Consider the following 21,652-nt stretch of genomic DNA (forward strand, 5'->3'; position numbering starts at 1 on the left):
CTGCAGGCCTCCAGGTCCACTCTGGAACGGTAAAAAAACAAGTTTTTTATTTGAAGAGTTAGAGGTCAACTTATAAAACAGAATATGCATATTTTTTGATATTATTGACATATTTGAAGAAAACATTAAAATTGGCCTCTAGGTTCAGGTGCTGCAGGCCTCCAGGTCCACTCTGGACAGGTAAAAAACAAGTTTTTTTATTTGAAGAGTTAGAGGTCAACTTATAAAACAGAATATGCATATTTTTTGATATTATTGACATATTTGAAGAAAAAATTAAAATCGGCCTCCGGTTCAAGTACTGCAGGCCTCCAGGTCCACTCTGGAACGGTAAAAAAACAAGTTTTTTATTTGAAGAGTTAGAGGTCAACTTATATAACAGAATATGCATCTTTTTGTTATTATTGACATATAAGAAGAAAAAATTAAAATCGACCTTCAGGTTCAGGTGCTGCAGGCCTCCAGGTCCACTCTGGACAGGTAAAAAACAAATTTTTTATTTGAAGAGTTAGAGGTCAACTTAAAAAACAGAACATGCATATTTTTTTATATTATGGACATATTTGAAGAAAAAATCAAAATAGGCCTCCAGGTTCAGGTGCTGCAGGCCTCCAGGTCGGGTAAAAAAATAAAAAAAAATATTTGAAGAGTTAGAGGTCAACTTATAAAACAGAATATGCATTTTTTTGTTATAATTGACATATTTGAAGAAAAAATTAAAATTGGCCTCCAGGTTCACGTGCTGCAGGCCTCCAGGTGCACTCTGGGCAGGTAAAAAAATCAAATTTTTTATTTGGTGAGTTAGAGGTCAGTTTTTAAAACAACATTAGCATCTTTTTAGATGTTACATGTATATTTGAAGAAAAAAAATAAAATTGGCGTCCAGGTTCAGGTGCTGCAGGCTTCCAGGTGAACTTTAGAGACTATTTTCAGGTATATTTCCTATTTATTTGATTTCCCCCCTACTTTTTGTTCTATTCTATATTTATTTAAACCTGGTAGTTATCATATTCAATGAAACTTTTTGATGGATCCCAAAGACCGCTGTTGGTCATTGGCCAGGTAAATATCCAGGTAATTTTTGAATTTAGAGGAAAGGTATGTATTTAAAAAATGGTTGAAATAAGATAATATAGTAAAATTAATCATTTAATCATTAAATGTGTGTCCAGACAGGCTCCAGGTCCTTAAATTTCACTATATTATTATATTTTAAGTTTTAAACTTATTCTATTTCGAAATCTTTCTTCTAAATTCCAAAATAACCATTTGAGATATTCACCTAGCCGGCAACAACCAGCGTTCACCAGGATCCAGGTGAAAGTGTCACTGTCCATATAAAAAAAGCAAAAATACCTGAAAATGAAAGCCTGCAGCACCTAAACTTTAAGGCCGATTTTAATTTTATCTTCAAGTATATTTATTATATCCAAAACAATGCATATATTGTTTTATAAGTTGACCTGTAACTTTCCAGATAAAAAGACTTAATTTATACCTGTCAAGAGTTGACCTGGAGACCTGCAGGATCTGAACATGGAGTCCGATTTTAATTTTTTCTTCAAATATGTCAATAATATAAAAAAAAAAGCATATTCTGTTTTATAAGTTGACCTCTAACTCTTCAAATAATTTATTTTTATTTTTTACCTTTCCAGAGTGGACCTAGAGGCCTACAGCACCTGAACCTTTAGGCCGATTTTAATTTTTTCATCAAGTATGTCAATAATATAAAAAAATATGCATATTCTGTTTTATAAGTTGACCTCTAACTCTTCAAATAAAAAAAACTTGTTTTTTTTACTTGTCCAGAGTAGACCTGGAGGTCTGCAGCACCTGAACCTGGAGACAGATTTAAATTTTTTTCTTCAAATATGTCAATAACGTCAAAAAAGATGCATATTCTGTTTTTTAAGTAATCCTCTAACTCTTTAAATAAAAATTTTAATTTTTTACATGTCCAGAGTGGACCTGGAGGCCTGCAGCACCTGAACCTGGGGGCTGATTTAAATTTTTTCTTCAAAAATGTCAATAATACAAAAAAAGATGCATATTCTGTTTTATAAGTTGACCTCTAACTCTTCAAATAAAAAAATTGATTTTTTTACCTGTCCAGAGTGGACCTGGAGGCCAGCAGCACCTTAACCTGGAGGCCGATTTTAATGTTTTCTTCAAATATGTCAATAATATCAAAAAATATGCATATTCTGTTTTATAAGTTGACCTCTAACTCTTCAAATAAAAAACTTGTTTTTTTTACCTGTCCAGAGTGGACCTGGAGGCCTGCAGCACCTAAACCTGGAGGCCGATTTTAATTTTTTCTTCAAATATGTCAATAATATCAAAAAATATGCATATTCTGTTTTATAAGTTGACCTCTAATTCTTCAAATAAAAAACTTGTTTTTTTACCTGTCCAGAGTGGACCTGGAGGCCTGCAGCACTTGAACCTGGAGGCCGATTTTCATTTTTTCTTCAAAAATGTCAATAATATAAAAAAAGATGCATATTCTGTTTAATAAGTTGACCTCTAACTCATCAAATAAAAAATTTTATTTTTACCTCTCCAGAGTTGACCTGGAGGCCTGCAGCACCTGAACCTGGAGGCCGATTTTAATTTTTTCTTCTTATATGTCAATAATATCCTTAAAGATGCATATTTTGTTTAATAATTTGATCTCTAACTCTTCAAACAAAAATTTTAATTTTTTTTTACCTGTCCAGAAACCACCTTCCAGCCTGCAGCACCTGAACCTGGAGACCTATCCAAAAAATGATTAAATATAAATATACGTGAAGTACTACCCAAAAGTAAACTTTTATCCCAAATAACCTATAGTCTCACATCAATACCTAGCCTAATAATCACGGATTACGCGAAAGTGGCAAAACTTCCCCCCCCCCCTTACAAAAATTGAAATCCCAATAGTATGCATTTTAATTTGAAATTATTTGAAAATTGAATTTATAACTATGTTCAAAGAAAAAAAATAAGTGCCTATGTAATATACTGTGTTCTAAGTCTAGCGTATAGTAATTAAATAACGCTCAAATATTTTAATGGGCATTCAATACGCTTATAAAGGTTTGATATTTAAACAAAGAATTTTGATTTCTTCGGATTTAAAAATTATAATTATGTAATGTATTTTTGTAATTCATAACGCATTTTGACATTTGAATTTTGATAATATTTCAGGAAAAAATGCCAGGTCTTTTAGAGGCTAATACAGGGCAACGAGTCATTTTCTTGCCTGAAGATGCTCTTAAATCTGTGGATGCAAAGAGTACATCCATGAAGGAGGAGGATGCAAAGAGTACAGTTAGAATTATTAAGCTGCCAAGAAAAGGGAATGGATATATAATATACGTGGATATGATTACAGGGGAAAAAATATCGTCAATTTGGGTTGCTAATATTTAACTAATTTTTTAGTTAGTTCGATCATCTAGTTGGAGGTGAGGTGATGGGGGGTATCATTATTTTAGCCTGATGCGAGTTTCACTTTATTAGAGAACATGAAAATCTTATGTAACATCCAAGAAATAATATATCCATTGAAAAGGAAGTCCTGCTTTGTTTTTGGTTAATTCAGAAACCAAGAAGATGTACGAGTTGATGTGCTTTGGTGAGCCAAATAGATCTTGGTTTATTGGTAAGTTAAAAAGAAAATAGGAAATTCAGAGAAGGCGAGGACCAAAACTTCAAAATTACCGATCCCAATAGCTCTCCTACCTCGCTGGATTACTTATTGATCGCATCATGTTATATACAGCTCTCAGCGATTATAAAATTTAAAGAATAAAAGAATAAAACGGGTATTAATTTTGTTGTTTTTATTTTCATTTTCGTGGAAAATGTTTTATAATTCTATACATGATTTTTCAGTATAGCTGAGAACCGGTTATCATCCAGCGAATATTAATCCTACTTGAAAAGTAAATACCCCACCATTTTATCTACCAAAGTGTTTATCTCTGCATTTATTTATATAGGAGATTTAGTTTTGGAGGATGGTTCTGTAATTGTGTCCACACCAGTCAATCCTGTTTTCATCATACTTCCTTATCTTATCAAGTAAGTGGTATTCGAACAACTTTTACAAATAACCGGCTTTGCTACAATAGAATCAAGGGGGGGGGGGTGGAGTTCTGACAAATTTGCGTAAACCTGGTATATTGGGTTTATCTTTGGACTGAGAGGATAGGTTATTAGGGATAAAATCATTCTTATATGATGAATTTTACCAAGTTTTAAGATTTTTTAGATAGGCCTCCAGGTGGTCTCTGCACAGGTAAAAATGAAAAAAAAATTTTTGAGAGTTAGAGGTCAGCTTATGAAACAAAATATGCATGTATTTTCTTCAAATATGTTAAGAACATTCAAAAAGATGCATATTTTCTTTTGTAAGTTGACCTCTAACTCTTCAAAAAAAAAATTTATTTTATTTTTACCTGTACAGAGACCACCTGGAGGCCTATCCAAAAAATCTTAAAACTTGGGAAAATTCATCTTATAAGAGTGATTTTATCCCTAATAACCTATCCTCTCAGTCCAAAGATAAAGCCTAGGATTAGATCTTATGCCCTTGTCAGATTTGTTCTTAGGTTAGGCTTATTGTAAGACTAGGTCTTTGGATTAAGCCTGGTTCAATTATATCTTTTGTAGTAATGTCATATTTTAAACTTATTGACCTTCGTTCATTGTTTATATTTGATAAAATGGTTAGGACAAATATTTATTTCATTTAACTCTTTTATTAAGGGCTGAAAGAAATGTTCCTTTAGAAAATCTGTTGGAGGACTCTGAATATCCAAATCTTTATGAAATTGCCAGGTAGTAAGATTACTGGTTTTTGACATTGGGCTGATTATTCCCCTAATCCCTTTATAATAACGCTTACTTTTTCGTTGGCTTAACCACTAATTGTAGTGCACAGAAGGGGTAAGTTTGTGTAGTGAAGATTACAAGTTCTTGATGTTTATAAAAAAATAGGACACCTCATAGTCAATAAAATATTCCAAGTCTTAATTGAACTTTGATGGAAACTCTGAACTTTAATTGTCCGTTCCCTTTATGAAATTTAACTTAAGCTTACCTAACCTTTTTCTCACTCTGTAATAAAAGAATTACCATAGACTACTATTTAATCGACAATCAGTGGTGTGGACAGGGTTTTGTTAGAAGGAGCACTAAAAAAATGTTGACACTCTTAAAAGAACTTGGTGAGGGGAATTTGATACAGACTTATTGCCAGGGTGAAGGGGTGATATATGATTGGTAAATTGACCCACGATTTGTTTTCACACACTTCTTATTATTTAAGGAGTGTGTGACTTTTAAAAATTGACACTCATCTTGATTTTTTCAAGGGGGACGGGGGGGGGGGGGGTATATCCCCCTTTTGCTGCCATTACATAAAACATGTATATTTTTAGTTTGAGTGATGGACTGGCACATGTTGCCAAACAGCTGGGGGATCCAGAGCTAAATGTCTGGAAGTATGACCAAGATAAATGCTTGAACTGGCTACAAGTAAGATTTGACATAAGATGAAATTTAAAAAGGGAGGTTGTCAAATAAATTCGGCCTCCCATTTGTTGGCTTAAAAACTCTGGGTATTTAAAATGGATTTTTCTTTCCCCTAGGGTCTTAATTGTAAGATTTTTGAAATATTTATAAAATTTTAATTCTATTTAAATTAATGAATTTTTTTGTCCATGGAAATAAAGAATGAGGCGATAGCTCATCCTTTTTCCTTGCCAAACAGTTGTGATTAGAAATGGTAGTTTCTCACTGCTAGTTGAAATCTAGCTGACCGTTATAGCTTGATATATTATCAGGAACGAGTGGAGAAAGTGAAAAGTGTGTTAGATGCACAGAAGATTGACCTTAGTGGTGGGGCTACTTCTCTGATATACCAAGCCAATGTCAAGGCATCCTCAGGTAAAACAAAAATAACATCAAATATAGTAACAGGATCTTTGTGTGTGTGTCTGAGTGTACAGATTTATCTCTAGATCCACTGATTCTCCTTTACAGTGTAGCTTCTCATAGGTCCGGGGAATTTTTATAACTATTTTGGGGAAGGTACCACCACCCTCCTAAAAGAAAAAGCCACTAGAGGCCTCTAGGGGCGTAGCCGCAAGTTATTTCATCTAGAGGTATATAATGAAATTATATTTTTAGTAAAGATTTTATCACAAATATATATTTTAGTTGAGTATACAAGATATGCATTGGGTATCGTCAGCGAATATCTGCCCCAGGAACTGGCCGACTCATTGGCCGCCAAGTTGAACCTACCAGAGCCGGAGAAACCTGCGGCCAAACGACAGTCTGAGGGTAGGCCAGGTGGTAATGAGCCTCCTAATAAGAAAATCAAGCATGAAGGTAAAATTTTCTGCGGATATTAAAAACATTTAAGTTTAATCGGGGATAACAAAACGGGTAATAATTTTATGATTTATTTTATTATTCGTAGAAAACTAGCTATATTATGATACGATACATAATTTTTCAGTATTACTTTGAACCGGTTTTAATCCAGTAGATATCAATACGTTTCGAAGCCACAATGGAAAATATTTTAAGAATCATTAGAATCAGGACCCCTGGCTCCCCATTGATATTGACAGAAGAAAATTTGCCGTCAATTTAGCATGTTAATATTGAACTCATTTATTGGTCAGCTCGTTCATCCAGTAGGAGGGGATGAGGTAAAGGGGTTCGATGGAGATATCGTTATTTAGCCAGCTGCGAATATTGCTTTAAGAAAATCTGATTAACATCCTATTAATAATCAATTGTTATAGAATAACTTCGTTATAAAAACTTAATATTTTTGTCAGGACCAACTGAAGACTATACAAAGAACGGAAAGAAAGATAAGAACAAGGAAGCTGAACTGAATGCGAAGCAGAAAGCGCTGGCCAAATCAGCAGAGGGAACTAAAAGCATTATGTCCTTCTTTAAAAAGAAATAATAGATCTATAATATACCTACACCCTGAAATATTATATTTTAATAAAAAAATGAAAACAAAATATATGAGTATAATTATTAAATTAAAACAAATTATTATTTCATAAACATTTGTATATCTATTCAATTCTGTTTAAAATTCCAATTACCATTGATATTTGACTTATTACGCTTAAATACTGTGATTCTTTACTCATTAATGATATGTAACTTATTTTCAAAGATTTTTAAGTCCTAGATTTTTATTATTTTGTTTAACAAATAAAAACATTTTTTTTATTTTATACCAAAAAGTAATTCAAAAGTTAAGGGGATGGGGCATAATATCTTAATTTAGGAACCTTTTTTCCACCTAGTATTTAGTATTAATCTAATTTTGATTATGATAAAATTAATTTTATAATTTATGAATATTTTTTTTATGCCCTATCCCATTTACCCTTAATATTTTCAGATGTCCATATCTCCGCGGACCCCCCACCTGCCCCACATGCCACAGTCCTCCCCCATTCTGGATGAGGCACTGCGCAGGAAAATTTGCCCTACTGTAATGGATATAAGAAATGCGTGGATATATTGATAGGGGAAAATTTGTCGTCAATTTAGCTTATTAATATGGATCTCATTTGATCAGTTTGTTCATCCAGTAGCATCCCCATCCCTTCTTTTGTAAGAGTGAACTTTTCCATTACAAGTATTGCAATATATAATCAGGCGCCAGATATTCACAGCTGGCCAGGCTATGGGTCAGAGAGCAGCTGTACTCCTCCTGGTTTGCACGGCTGCTTTGTTGGACGCCAACTATGGATTCTTGATGAAGTTGCTTCTTCCAAAACCTATTTACACCTTAGGAATGCCAAGATATTTTCAGATTTTCTATTTATACTAATGTTTTATTTTCAAAAATCTATAGGTATATTGTTTTATTAAAACACATTGGCTTCGCTCCTAGCCTCGAGTTTTCTCAAATTTTTATGAGATTAATTAATAAAGAAATATCATGGCAAATAAATTACAGGCTTAATCCTGTATATGGCAGAGATGATTATTTTTGCCTTCTCCTTGACTCATCTTATAGGTATAAATTTTATTTTTATATCATATGCTTCTTTTAATTCTTAATAGACTTATTAGAATAAAATTAACGGGTTGAATAGGAAAATCCGACAGATAAAATCCACGGATTTAGTTATTATTGAAGTTTTTTTAATCCGTTTCTTTTTTGTCAGCTTTTAATAATATATTTACCAGAGTAACATGATGTCTTTGTGTCTGTTTGTATATTATAGTCGCTGAATCGATATGGTTCCCCTTAACAGTGTAGCTTTTCTTGGGCCAGCTTGGGTACCATCACTCTACCAAGATAAAAACTTACACTCCCCCCCCCAAATTTTTTTTTTATGTTTCTTTCTGAAGTGGGATGTGGGGTTAACATCATTTCTACCCCTTCCCTAGAGTTCTCTAGAGGCATAGCCGCTAGTCATAAATAAAACTATTGTAATGTGTAATTGTTCATCTCGCAAGGATTAGAACACGATGTTTAATTTGCAGGTATGTGTTGGAGAATGGTATCCCCTCTATACACCTCTCCTCTTCCATTATCCGAGTATCAATACCGGTTGCTACGTCTTCACCCCGACACTCCAGGGTTTACCAAGAGCCCTGTCAAAGAGGAAAAGTATCCTAATCCGTTCAGCCCCCTGCCTGGAAGTTTGATCCAGCCACCTGCTGGCACTGGCCACAGTGGACAACCTCCATCTCCTGCACAGGTAAGACAGAGAACAAGGACAAAATACATAAATAGAGAAACTGGGTTTATTTTTGCTTTTTAGAATTTTACTGTCTTTGATTTAATTTACAAACAAACTAAGATACTAATGTTATATCAACAATATGGCCAGTGACACTGGTTATTTGACAACGATTTTTTAAAAAAAAACTTGTCGTATTCATTCGAAACCGAAACCGTATCCATACGAAAAAACTATGTCTAGCATCGTTTTATATCCGCAGAAATCTGTCAATAATACTATGCGATGAATAACTATTCTTTACTCTAGAGTGTAACCCCAGTAAACACGTCATGCAATAGTTGGATGTCTTCAAGTACACCAGGTTCAGGTATGACACTAAAATTGACGGATCATGAAAAGTTTCAGGTTTCTTCGTATTTTCAGAGTATCTTTTCTCCTATTTCTAGCGCCTGCGGGGGCTGTAACTAACACTGCGGGGCAATCATTAACATTTACCTAAGCTAACTTTAAATAACCTTATCAAAAACTACTGTTAAAATACGACGAAACTCGCTACTTCGTTTCCATTACATTATCCAAATTGGCTAATTATCAATAAATGTGAGTTAATCTAGAAAGTATGACTAGTTTAATGATACATTTTCCTATCTCTCAATAAGTGATTTATTATTATAAAAATATCAACATTAAGATATTATAACTCTTATGACTTCTTTAATGATATTGCTATATTTTTCATAAATCATATGACAAATTCGGTTTATTTCAACATTTAAACGAATCATGTTGAATTTGAATTTGTCTTTCAAAAGCTTTATTAAACGTTATGCCATTTTTAGCGTTAAAACTCTGTAATTATACCACAGAATTTTATTTTTAAAGATTTGTTTTAATTCTTTATTATTTAGTTGGAATTGGTGGGACCCCTGGCTCTGGTAAACCTGGCACACCTGGATCTGGAGGCTCTCCTCTAAATACTTCCACCAACCTTAGAAGGGACCATTTTGCAGGTGAATCAATATTCTTTGTTTTACATTTTTTGATATATTTTTATGTTATAGTAGTTTTTCATCATTCCAAGTACCTACAGCACTGGGACGTACAAGCTTTTTTTTGGGGGGGGAGGGGGAAATCTGATGTATTTATTTATTTTTATTTTAAAGGAGTTAAATTGAGGGGTTTGAGGGGGGCAAACATCCCCTTCCCTCCAACCATTGGACGTCTATGATAAAGCATCATCATTTACCAAACTCTGCCTCCAATAATTTGATCTACCAAAGGAGAAATTTTTATAAATCTTAGTTTTTTGAAAATTATTTACAGTCATATCCCTGGTTTTAATCCTTCGTTTTTTATTTTCAGTCTTATTTACCTACAGTCTTATCCCTGGTTTTAATCCTTCGTTTTTTTATTTTCAGGATATGATTCTCCTATAACTGACGAACTGCAATTGTCTGAATACTTGTCTGACTATTCTGCATGGGAGTCCAGCTACCTGGCCAGTCCTGACCGTCTGGATGACTCGGGCAGTGTTTCCAGCCAGTCTATGTTGTATTGGCGAGGAGGTAGGGCTAATAAGCAGGGCTGTTTATTACACTAGTCACTAAAGTTTTATAATAACGTTTTCCTATTTATTGGCTTAACAATTCGGAAATTTTTATTGTATTTTGATTGTTTAGTTCATTAAGTCTTATGTCCAAAAATTTCAACCGCTTCTTGTAATCTATATAAAGGGTAATTTTGTGTAACATCATTTATCCCTGTAGTCTCTTGATATTAAGAGAAGACAAAATGTTAATTTTGAAAACTAAATGACCTATTGTTTGTAATTTTAACATAATTTTAAACTGTACTATTGGTAAGAATAAGATTTTATTTTTGTTATTGCTAGGTAGTAAACCAGACCCCTCGCAACTGCGTAGGAACGTGTATCAACTGTCCACACCTCCTAGCAAAAATGCCAGCAACACAACGGACTCCCCCGCAGACAAGGTTAGTATGAAAGTTCCGGTGATAATTTTAAGCTATCTTACTTTAGATTTATTTAAGTATGGCTTAAGGCTCCTTTCTGTTCTCCTACCCTTACGGATACAGATCTCCTAGATGCTAGGGGCACAGTCGCTTGTATTTTATAATATAGAATTAGATTCATGTAAAGGGGTTTGAAACGATAATTGTCGTTTTATCATTTTCTTAAAAATTTGTAAAACTAACTTAAATTCTCAAATATACCATTTGACTTATTTTTCTCATGATCATTTAGGCTAAATCAGAGATTCTTTCACAACGGTTGGGTGTGGATCCTATGCAGTTAGTTGCCTGGAATGAAAACCTGCGCATCTGGATTACACAAACCATATTGAAGCCCCTGGTTTCTGAAATTGAGACCATCAATTCCTACATGCCAAAACATGGTGTTTCTGACTGTAAAATTGGAGAATCGCCTCTTGATAGGTAAAAAACTATTGTTAACATGATAAAATCTGTTATTTAAATTAAGAAAAATGAAAAAGTAGTAAGCTATAAAATTCCATTAAAAATATAAGGTTTATTGGTCTTAGTTAGTCCATTAGAAGATATATTGCGTCTAATGGCTCACCTCTAAGGTATATCCGTTTCTCCTCTCCTGCTGCTGCTGCTAATGATGATTGTCTGGAGCTAGTACTACGTCACAAGCCCTCAGCCATCTCGACATCTGCAAGTATTTTATTCTTGCGTTGGATAGCTCCCGGAATGCCGTTTGTAACATCATGTTAAGTTCTCCTTAATCCATATCTATTCTGCGGGGTAGATTATTGACATCAAAGACATACTTATTTATCTTTTCATTGACATTGGTAGAAAAGTTATCATTATTATTATTGTCATTGGAGTCATCAAATATATGCTTAACAACTAGGATAATGCTAGGGCTTATGTTAGATTAAAGAGAGCTTAACAACAAATATACAATTATAGGGCACCCCAGGGCTACAATGGGCTGATATAATTAGGGTAGGATTCATGTTCTTGGTAATGGAGTGAAGATGTAGATTAGCAATGTATGAATCCATATTTCAGTAGTGGAGGTAGGTATGGTTTTCTGTAGTTAGGTAATAGTTCTGTAGTGGAGTTACTTGGGGAAAACTGAGTGATGGAAGGCATTTGTGAGGGTGAAGATTAGTCATCAGATTCCTTAAATAAGATAACATTATTTAAGGAAGGTGTATGGATTAACGTGCCCCTTTTTTTATTGTAAAGCCCCCCTTGATAGGATGCCCTAGCCCTTTAATTGTACTATATATATATTTTGACAAATTGTGCATTTCCTAGTGTTAGAAGAACTTTTTCTGAATTTTCTTCAGTACATTCTTTTTCTTCTTAGGTTTTTCAGCAGCTTCTGATTCATTATCAGCAGGCAGGAAATCACTGTCAAGATTTATTGGGTAAGGCGGATATTCTGATAAGTTATATACTTTGCCAGGTTCAACTCTTTCAGGATATAGTTTTAGAGGTGGGAGGTTGGAAAAATCATAGACACGACCATGTTCTACAGTTTCTGGATAATTTTTCCAAGGTTCACTACAGTCTTCATGAAATACAGTATCTTCAAAATATGTTGGAGAATGTTCATAATTATCCCATTCAATAGAAGGTTCAACAATGCTATTATTATCAGAAGAGATTATTCTGGTCCTTGTTGTTTCAGTAGACAGTGGTACATTAGAATCTGTTACAGTTAAATTTCTGAGTGTTTCATTATCAGTAATTTTTTGTTGTATTTTTTGTTTTCTGTATGGTGTTATTCTTAGACTGTAACTATCTTTAGTTGACCATATTTCATTTTTCATCTTTCCTATTGAAGACTTAGGAATAGCTCCCTGTAAATGTCCTTCTTCAGATATTCTTTCATCAAATTCATCATCTCCATCATTGGCATCTTGCCAATCATCATCAGTGGTATAATTATCTTCAGTAGTATCAATTCCTTGATCAGTTATAAGATCATTGTTTGAGATATCATCATTTACTGGTATTTCATCACTGTTTGACATTTCATTGGATGATGAATTGTTCTGTAAAGTTAAGTCATGATCTTCAATGTTTTCATCCATTTCATTATCATTTATTTCAGCTGTATCAATGTTTTCAGTAGGATCATTATTTTCAGTATCATCATTAATTTCAGTAGAAACATGACTATCATTCTCTTCAGATGATTCATTGTCTGTTGATGAATTGTGTTTAATTGGATTCCAATCTAATGCTGACTGTTTAGAGGTTTTATTAGATTGAAAAGGACTGAATGATAGTGTAGACTTTTGTAATTTCTGTATCTTTTCCAATTTGAAATCATAATTTCTATTTCTTAACATTGCTCTTTTATCATTATGAACATTAAGTATTCTTTTGGTGCTTATTTGGTCATTATTTATATCAACTACTAGGTATGTGTCTCTGCTGTGGTGTTTTTTTGGATTTTCCTTTAGTTGTACAAAATCACCTTGCTGGATTTGAACATTATCTGGTTTAGTTTTAGAATTATTTCTGTTATTTGCATCTTGTCTAGCTTTTTTTTGTTGCTCTTGAAGATGTTCATCTTTGATAGACAAATTTTGGTTGCTTAATTGGTCTCTTGAGAACAGGATTTCAGATGCAGATAACTTTCCATTCCTTCTGAGTTTAGTGTTAACTTGTAAAATTGCTTGTGAAAGAGAACATTGGTCTAAAGCTTGTTCAGGTGGAACTATTTTCTTGATTTCATCAATGATCTCACTTATGGCTCTGTCAACACATGCATTTCCATTCTTGTTTGATGGGTCAGATAATTCTAAAGTTATGCCAAGTTTGTTGAGAGAATCATCACCTTTGGACAGTGATTTGAATGCAGCAGCATTGTCAGTTCTTACTGTCACTGGTCCTTTACTTCTGACAGGATCAATTGAGAGTATAATGGCATCTCTGAGAGTATTCTTGGTTTCATCAGATATGAAAAAGGCAGTAATGTATGAGGAAAATTGATCCCTAGCAACCATAATTTTTTGCTTGGATCTTCTCATTATGTCTATGCCAAAATGTGTTCCAGGGTGTTGGGCAATAGTTGAACTTGAAAAGGTAGTTAAAACTGATGGTAACTTTTTATTTGCTTGGCATATTTGGCATTTATCATATGTATTATCTATGATTCTATTGGAGCCAGTAGCAAAAAAATATCTGTTAAAGAGGTGTACAAGTTGAGATTTTGCAGGATGTTGATATTTAACATGCAATTGGGTTATGATAGCCTCTACAAAGTTGCTGGGTATGACAATCTTTTCTTGTTTTGTTGTTGACATTGGTATTGTATCATTAACAACTAGCAATCCTTCTTTTGAAATGTTTGCTTTTGTGACATATCTTCTAATATCATTGTTGGTGTTGCCTGATTTCTTGGTAGGTTGTTGGCCAGTGCTTAAACATACTTTAGCTTGTCTACAAGCATGATCTTTGTTTTGCAGATCTTTCCATACTTCTTTGTTGAGAAATGGCATACCAAAAGTGTTATTCAAGCTACTTACAGAGTTAAGTTTGACATCTATTATGGTGTCAGATGTATCTTGAACATAATTGCAGATCTGACAAATGTCTGATTTGCATTCTGAAGCTGTTCTGGACTGGTAATCACTTGCTGCATTGTGACCAGATTTCCCAGAAATATGCTGAATATCATATCTAATTTTGCTTAGATTGTTAAGAAAGGTCTGAATTTTAGGAGATAAGCTGAAAAGACCCTTAGCTAACTTTTTAGCTGCGTCAACTACGGCTTTGCTGTCTGGGCATATGATTACAGGATTATTTGATTGCTTGATGTAATCATAAAATGATTCAATTGCTGTTCCAAGTGCACATGCTTCGATCTCACAGGGATTCCATTTGATCATGTGAGGTTTCAGTTTAACAGAAAAGTATTTAACAATTCTAATTTTACCATCGGTGCATTTAGCTTGAAGAATCATTCCAACAGCTGGAGGAGTCCTAGCACCATCACATGTAATAATAAGCTCATCATCAGGTCGGGGCAAGTAAAGATCTGTCATGTTCTTCATATGCTCTTTTGCTCTGTTAAAGGCCTGTATGAGGTCAGGAGTCCATGTAATGTCATCATTGCTTTGTTTTGATCCAACCAGTTGATCAAAGCAGTCCAGATAATTAGTTAAATTTGGAGTGCAATCTATAAAAGTCTTGTAAAGTCCTAGGTAAGATCTAAGATCTTTTACAGTTTTGATGGTCTCATGTTCAACTTTTTGTAGAGCCAACTTTCTGTGTGGAGAGGGTGATAAATATCCACCTTCTTTCCAAACCCAGGATAGAACATCCACTTGTTTAGGAAACAAGACAGTTTTAGCTGGTGATATTTTAAGGTTATTGTTGTCAAGAACTTGCATAATTCTGATCCAATTATCAATAGCCTCATCAATTGTTTTGCCACCAGCAAAGATATCATCAGCTATCTTTACACAGATTCCATCTTTCAGTTCTTGATGAAGGATTCTTGCCAAAAGCTCATCCTGCTCTTCAGTTTGTCCTACCAAACCTTGAATGCTTCGTTTAAAGTATCGCATTCCTCCAAAAGGTGTCTGAATGGCACACCATTGGTAAGCAGATGAGTGTAGCTTGTTTTGGAAAAAACCTTGATATAGGTCGGTTTTTATTATATAATTCCACTTGGATAATGATGAATAGACTTCTTGTGGTTTAGTAATTTTAGTTGGTATGTTTTTCAGATATTGACTGAGTCCAACAGTATTAACAACAAGCCTTACATCTTCCTTTACTAATTCATTATTTGGCTTATCCTTGGCTCTTTGCTTTTTCCTGAGAAAACAAGGACTTACATGCTGAACAATTACTCTATCATTCTGTGGAATTGCCAGAACACCTTGGTCAGTGAGGTCATCACAAACCTCTTGAAGAAGGTTATTAAGCTGACTGTTATAATTAGGACATATTACTTTTTTAGACAAAGGTCTCTGATCATTTGCCCAATTAAGGTAACAGTAGTGGTCTCCAGAAAAGTGATTGTAGCCTTCAGTTAGATCCTTGTCAAATATTCTATGATGCTTCTGTATTGCTTGATCAATCTTCGTTTTTTGTTTATGGTCTAACTTGTCATAGTTAATATTTATTTCCTCCATACTGATTTTGTTGCATTTGTACTTGTGTTTGTTGTATTTGTAGTCATCATTAAGTTTATCATTTGTAGGTATTTTCTCAGTAATTCTAAGCTGAATGTGATGATTTTTTGACTTTAAAATCGCTGGTTCTTCAGTATTGTTAGTAATCTCAATTTCTCCATTAGTAACTGTGCAGAGTTGTGGTTGAGGGAAAAGTTTATTGCTGTTCTCAATTCTTGGTTCAACAAGTACTATTTCATGATCATTTACTGGAACTTTAACCATAACAGATTGCTGGGGAAGCAATGCTTTAGGTAGATTAGTTTTAATGATCATCTGATTCAACTGTGTGGGAAGTTGTACATGCCTATTTGTTTCAGGGACAACATATTTACCATGTACAGTAATAGTCTTGTTGTGTATACTTTGCTCAATCTGGTTGTCTTTAAGAAAGTTGTTTCCACCTATCACATTAGTGTGCAGTTCAGTAAGGACAAGAGCTTTGAAATGAACTTTCCAGTTATTTCTTGTAAGTATTTCATCAACTTCACCAATAGATTTAAGAATTGTTTTGTCATCAGCTAGTTTGGCTAACTGAGAGTTAGGTTGAATTTTCCATGACATTGATTTTACAAATTCAGCCTTTACACATGACACCCAACATCCAGAGTCTATATCTACATGCACAATTTTGTCATTTTGAAAAAGGGTTAGAATTTGGGAAGGGACTGGGCTTATGAAATTAACAAGAGAAGTTGATTCTACCTGTTGATATTCAGCAGCAGTCTCTTCTTCAGAGATGTCTTGGTCATCATATCCATGAGCTTTAGCTAGTATAGCTAAGTCATCATCTGTAGTAGAAGCCATAGCAGCAACCATACCACATTTTTGCTGCAATGCTGTTTTGTCTCTAGCAGACAGTGAAGGGCAAGTTAAATCACCAATCTCATGGCTTGTAATGATTGACCTTGGCTTTTGGGCCAAGTGACATAGTCGGCAGAATTTATCACCCCTGGAATTGTTGAAGTTTTTCCTATCAGGTCTTGATCTTCTGTTGTTGAACCTAACTGGTGCAAGATTTGCTTGTTGCAACTGGATTTTTAGAGCATTTATCTGATTGTCCTGATTTTCTAGATCTTCTATCATTTTTGGTACATTACTGAGGATGTCTTGTTTGAAATCCATGAGGAATTTCTCGTTATCCATCCTTGGTCCATAGATTTCTCTGACTTTGCTGGGTAGTCTGGGATCTATGAGTTGAATGACAGATAGTAAGATGTGATCTTCGAAAGTAGGAGTAAGAGATTCATTAGTTTTCAGTAACATGTTATTTTTCCATTTGATGATGGTATTCTTAGGCTTCAGGTTTTCCAGAATTTTTGCTCTATAAGCATTATAGATGCTGGTAGCATTCATAGTTTCCGGATCATATTTGATATCAACTATGTTTAGGAAATCTTTGCCAACATGTGTAATCTGATAAACATTTTTCAACTCGTTCCATATCCATTCAAGGCAAGTAGCCTGTTCAATAATAACCATATACTGGTCCTTATAGCAGCATCCTGCTATTATGGTAAGAAAATTGTTAAGCTGTCTCCTTCTCTTCTTAAGATCTGCTGATGTATCAGGTGAAGTTACAGCTGTTAATCTGTCTCTATTATTTTCAGATGCTTCCCAGGATTTATATATGCCATTTTCTGTAAACAACTCAAAGTCATCATCTTGGGCTAGGTAATTTAACAGTTCGTTTTTCCAGGTGTTTAGGTCAGTATCAGAGATTCCTTCTCTAGGTAACCTTTCTGGTTTACTGATTTTTATTCTGCTGGACATGCTGATCACAATTTAAAGAAATGTGCAACAGCTGGAGTAAGCTTTTCTTCTTTGAAGATAAGTTGAAGTTGTGGATCCAAAGTTCCCGGAGCCGCTGCCACCACGTCTAATGGCTCACCTCTAAGGTATATCCGTTTCTCCTCTCCTGCTGCTGCTGCTAATGATGATTGTCTGGAGCTAGTACTACGTCACAAGCCCTCAGCCATCTCGACATCTGCAAGTATTTTATTCTTGCGTTGGATAGCTCCCGGAATGCCGTTTGTAACATCATGTTAAGTTCTCCTTAATCCATATCTATTCTGCGGGGTAGATTATTGACATCAAAGACATACTTATTTATCTTTTCATTGACATTGGTAGAAAAGTTATCATTATTATTATTGTCATTGGAGTCATCAAATATATGCTTAACAACTAGGATAATGCTAGGGCTTATGTTAGATTAAAGAGAGCTTAACAACAAATATACAATTATAGGGCACCCCAGGGCTACAATGGGCTGATATAATTAGGGTAGGATTCATGTTCTTGGTAATGGAGTGAAGATGTAGATTAGCAATGTATGAATCCATATTTCAGTAGTGGAGGTAGGTATGGTTTTCTGTAGTTAGGTAATAGTTCTGTAGTGGAGTTACTTGGGGAAAACTGAGTGATGGAAGGCATTTGTGAGGGTGAAGATTAGTCATCAGATTCCTTAAATAAGATAACATTATTTAAGGAAGGTGTATGGATTAACGTTGTCAAAAGCATTCTAATCAAACTCCTAGGACTAAGGACTTGCAATAGAAAGCTTAAATATTTACTCATTTAGACTGCGCAAAGTGTCTTTGTTACCCCAAGTAGCTGTCCAGTTGCCTACTCTGGCCGCTGTTATACCTTTCCTGGAAATATCTCAAGATCAGGAGTATCTTGTTGGAAGACTTAAGGTAAAACCAGGAAGGAATGGTACAATAGGCTGTTTATTACACTAGTCCACAAAGTTTTACGATAACGTTTTTTTATTTGTTGGCTTAACAACTTTGGGGACTTTTAGTGAATTTGATTGGTTGGTTCATACATTTGAGTGTTCAAACGTTTTAACCATTAATTGTAATCTTCAGAAGGTGTAATTTTGTGTATCGCCTATTGGGGATATATCAATTTATCGTCAATTTTCTCCCTTTAGATCCCTGGGTAAAAACTATTAGAGGACTAAAGGCTATTTTCTAACCAAGCCATTATTTTTTTTTTTCATAATAGGATAGCACTTTCTTAATAGGTTCGAATCCATCTTTCTTTACTTTTTAGTAAGAATGTCTTAATCCATAATGATTTTATGTCTATATAAAATTAAACATTCATTCATAAAACTGTTTTAATGTTATAGGAGTTGGCTAAAACTGGAGCACTTTCTCTGTACCGCTGGAATTCTGGAGGAAAATGTCGTGGACAGGTAGAAAGTTTTATTCATATTACTTTTAAATATCAAAACTTTTCGCAATTTTGTCAATCTTAAAAAAAAAATTCTTTTTGAAAACTGGTAAAAGGTGACTTTTTTAGAATTGGACAGATAAGACCATAACAGACAGTGAGTTGTTGATGAACCTTGTTGCTGTGTACCTGGACTCAAGACTCGTGGCATCCAGCACTACTAGGACAGTTCATACAAAAACTTCAATTTGTGCCATAGGCATTAGAGTAAAACACTAGAAGGAGAAGGGGTTAAATAACTGCATCTCCCCCTCGCAATGTCCTTGTGTCGACTCTCAATATGGTCATTGAAAATCAACCAATGATTAAAACAACGATACCCCCCTCCCCTCCACAGTTCTGGATGGACGAACTGATCAATATATGAGGTCAATGTTAGGAACCTAAATTGACGACAATTTTTTCTCTGTCATAATATTCCCTTAAATTCTATATCCATTTCATTATGATATTTATTGCCCATCACTCAAAAAAACAGGCAATAGCATTATCAATATGAAAGATTTTTGTAAAGTTAATTTGTAATTGAATGAACTAAAAACTAGGTTGCAAACAAACAACGAAGCAATGCCCTTCAGTCAGTCTCACTTCTTCAAGTAAGAATTTCTTAATTTTATTATTGTAAGAATTTTATTAAAATGGTTATTTGCTATGAAAATCGCATGGGACAGTACCACAAATACTACAATTTGTCAATTCAGGTTACTGAGAAAGAAAAAAACTTACCAATCAAATATTAAGGTTTGGAGAAAAGGTTGAAAAAGCTGATGCTAACTTTCTTGGAATTGTCCAAACCAAGAACAGACCTCCCCACTATGTTCTCCAGGTATAATTCTAGATGGTAGAAAATATAAATATTTTCATTAGATGTCATTCAAATTAGTTTTAACATTAACAAGCCAAATGAATGAAGAGGTGAGAGGAATATACATCAACTATTTTGTGTGCTTCTACTTGGGCTTTAGTTTTTAGTTAAACCTTTTTGAATGAATGTATCAGTTATTACCCCAACATAACCAATCGTTCATTTACAAATCAGCGGCGGGACCGCCGCGCCCATCATTTTCAATTAAAAAGGCAATGGTTTTAAAAATCTTTAGAGTATAGTTCCTTTCGTGACAACGCCTCTTGAGGGGCGTTTTGTCGTATTTTTAAGAGGCGTTGTCACGAAAGGGACAATACCCAATATTTATACCTATTAGTAGTTTTTTTTGGCATGTGGCCATTAACAAAAAAAATGTTTAAGATTGGAGACAAGCAGTTGGATGTTGGTGGTGGAAGAAACAATCTCATTCATACTTTACTTCTCTTCCTTCATCAGGTTAGCACAATCAGGACAGGAGCAAGTGTTGATTTGGTTGTTCATTCTTGGTTGTCAACCTCTTTTTAGAAACGAAGCTACTCTATGATTTACTTTGTCTGTCCGCCAGTCAGTCCGTAGCGCTATTGTAGGAATTGTGATTTTATCGGCTGCTATTGAAGATAGACATCCGATATTTTTAGTGAATATTCAAATGACATATTGCCTCTTATCCACACAGTGTTTTGTCCGGGGCATAGACGATAGTATAGATACATATAAACATTATATTGGTGTAGGTGAAAGAGGAGCGTGGAGGCATGATTGGACGTGTAAACCTTGGTCTCTCTGGTCTCAACATCCTCTGGGTCTTGGACTGACACCTGAAGAACTCAAGATTAGCCAATTTATATGGCTATCATCAAGTGGCATAAATTCATTCAGTTTGATTTCAGACACTTATTTTTTCTTTCAGATAGGGATTAATTAAGCATATAGGGAGAAGACTTTAGACGCTTAAAATAGATTTACACACTCTTTTTTCCTCATATGCCATCCATTATCAATATGTGCACTTGCGTTAGTATTAATGCATATCTATGATTTAATTCAATCGTGTTTGACTTTGTTCCGGTTCTCCATTTGTAATTTGTAAATAGAAAACCCAAAGGATTGTTGTGTTACCTTTTTTCAGCCTGTTTGATTGTGATCTTAAACTTCTGGTTTTAATTTAGCATTATATGATATTTGTGATTATAAAAGATATATACATATATGTATATATTAGTTTTATAAAGCTCAAGATTTTGTTCCCGAGAAAAAAATTATTTTGAAGGCCAATAAACTAATCCGTACTTTTTGTACCATTATTAATACTGTTAAAAACTCAATTTCTCGATCTCATCTGTAATTTTTTGTATATTTTTTTGTAATGTTGTAATGTTGTAAATTACTGTAAATCTGAAATAAATCCAATTATTTTTATGTGACAAATTTTGTATTTCTTGATTTTTTTTCAGAAAATAAAGCTAAATGTTGTAATTATCAGGTTGGGAGATGACATTGGGCTGGGCTGGTTATTATATTAGTCCCTAAAGTTTTGTAATAAAATATTCTTATTTGTTGGCTCAAAATCTTTTGGGACTTAAATTGATTTTGATCGGTTGAATCATTAAAGT

The 21,652-nt window shown here is 34.2% G+C and overlaps 2 protein-coding genes across 2 annotated transcripts; both read left to right on the forward strand.

Annotated features, from left to right (window-relative positions):
- Positions 1–3,175: 3,175 nt before the first annotated feature.
- Positions 3,176–7,439, forward strand: LOC145309568 (ribonuclease H2 subunit B). The gene is made up of 8 exons (XM_080150345.1): positions 3,176–3,343; positions 3,560–3,655; positions 3,996–4,077; positions 4,765–4,836; positions 5,439–5,535; positions 5,844–5,946; positions 6,220–6,393; positions 6,852–7,439. Exons 1-8 carry the CDS (start codon positions 3,205–3,207, stop codon positions 6,983–6,985), a joined length of 897 nt encoding a protein of 298 aa, XP_080006471.1. The 5' UTR covers positions 3,176–3,204; the 3' UTR covers positions 6,986–7,439.
- Positions 7,422–21,458, forward strand: LOC145309536 (uncharacterized). The gene is made up of 16 exons (XM_080150342.1): positions 7,422–7,512; positions 7,696–7,833; positions 8,001–8,062; positions 8,536–8,753; positions 9,045–9,105; positions 9,647–9,748; positions 10,157–10,303; positions 10,630–10,730; positions 11,002–11,192; positions 18,516–18,630; positions 19,071–19,136; positions 19,244–19,333; positions 19,715–19,770; positions 19,916–20,000; positions 20,421–20,495; positions 20,774–21,458. Exons 1-16 carry the CDS (start codon positions 7,439–7,441, stop codon positions 20,852–20,854), a joined length of 1,662 nt encoding a protein of 553 aa, XP_080006468.1. The 5' UTR covers positions 7,422–7,438; the 3' UTR covers positions 20,855–21,458.
- Positions 21,459–21,652: the final 194 nt, after the last annotated feature.

The sequence above is a fragment of the Acartia tonsa genome, chromosome 2, assembly GCF_053477335.1.
Source record: "Acartia tonsa isolate MP-2025a chromosome 2, ASM5347733v1, whole genome shotgun sequence".
In the NCBI taxonomy this organism is placed as follows: Eukaryota; Metazoa; Arthropoda; class Copepoda; order Calanoida; family Acartiidae; genus Acartia; species Acartia tonsa.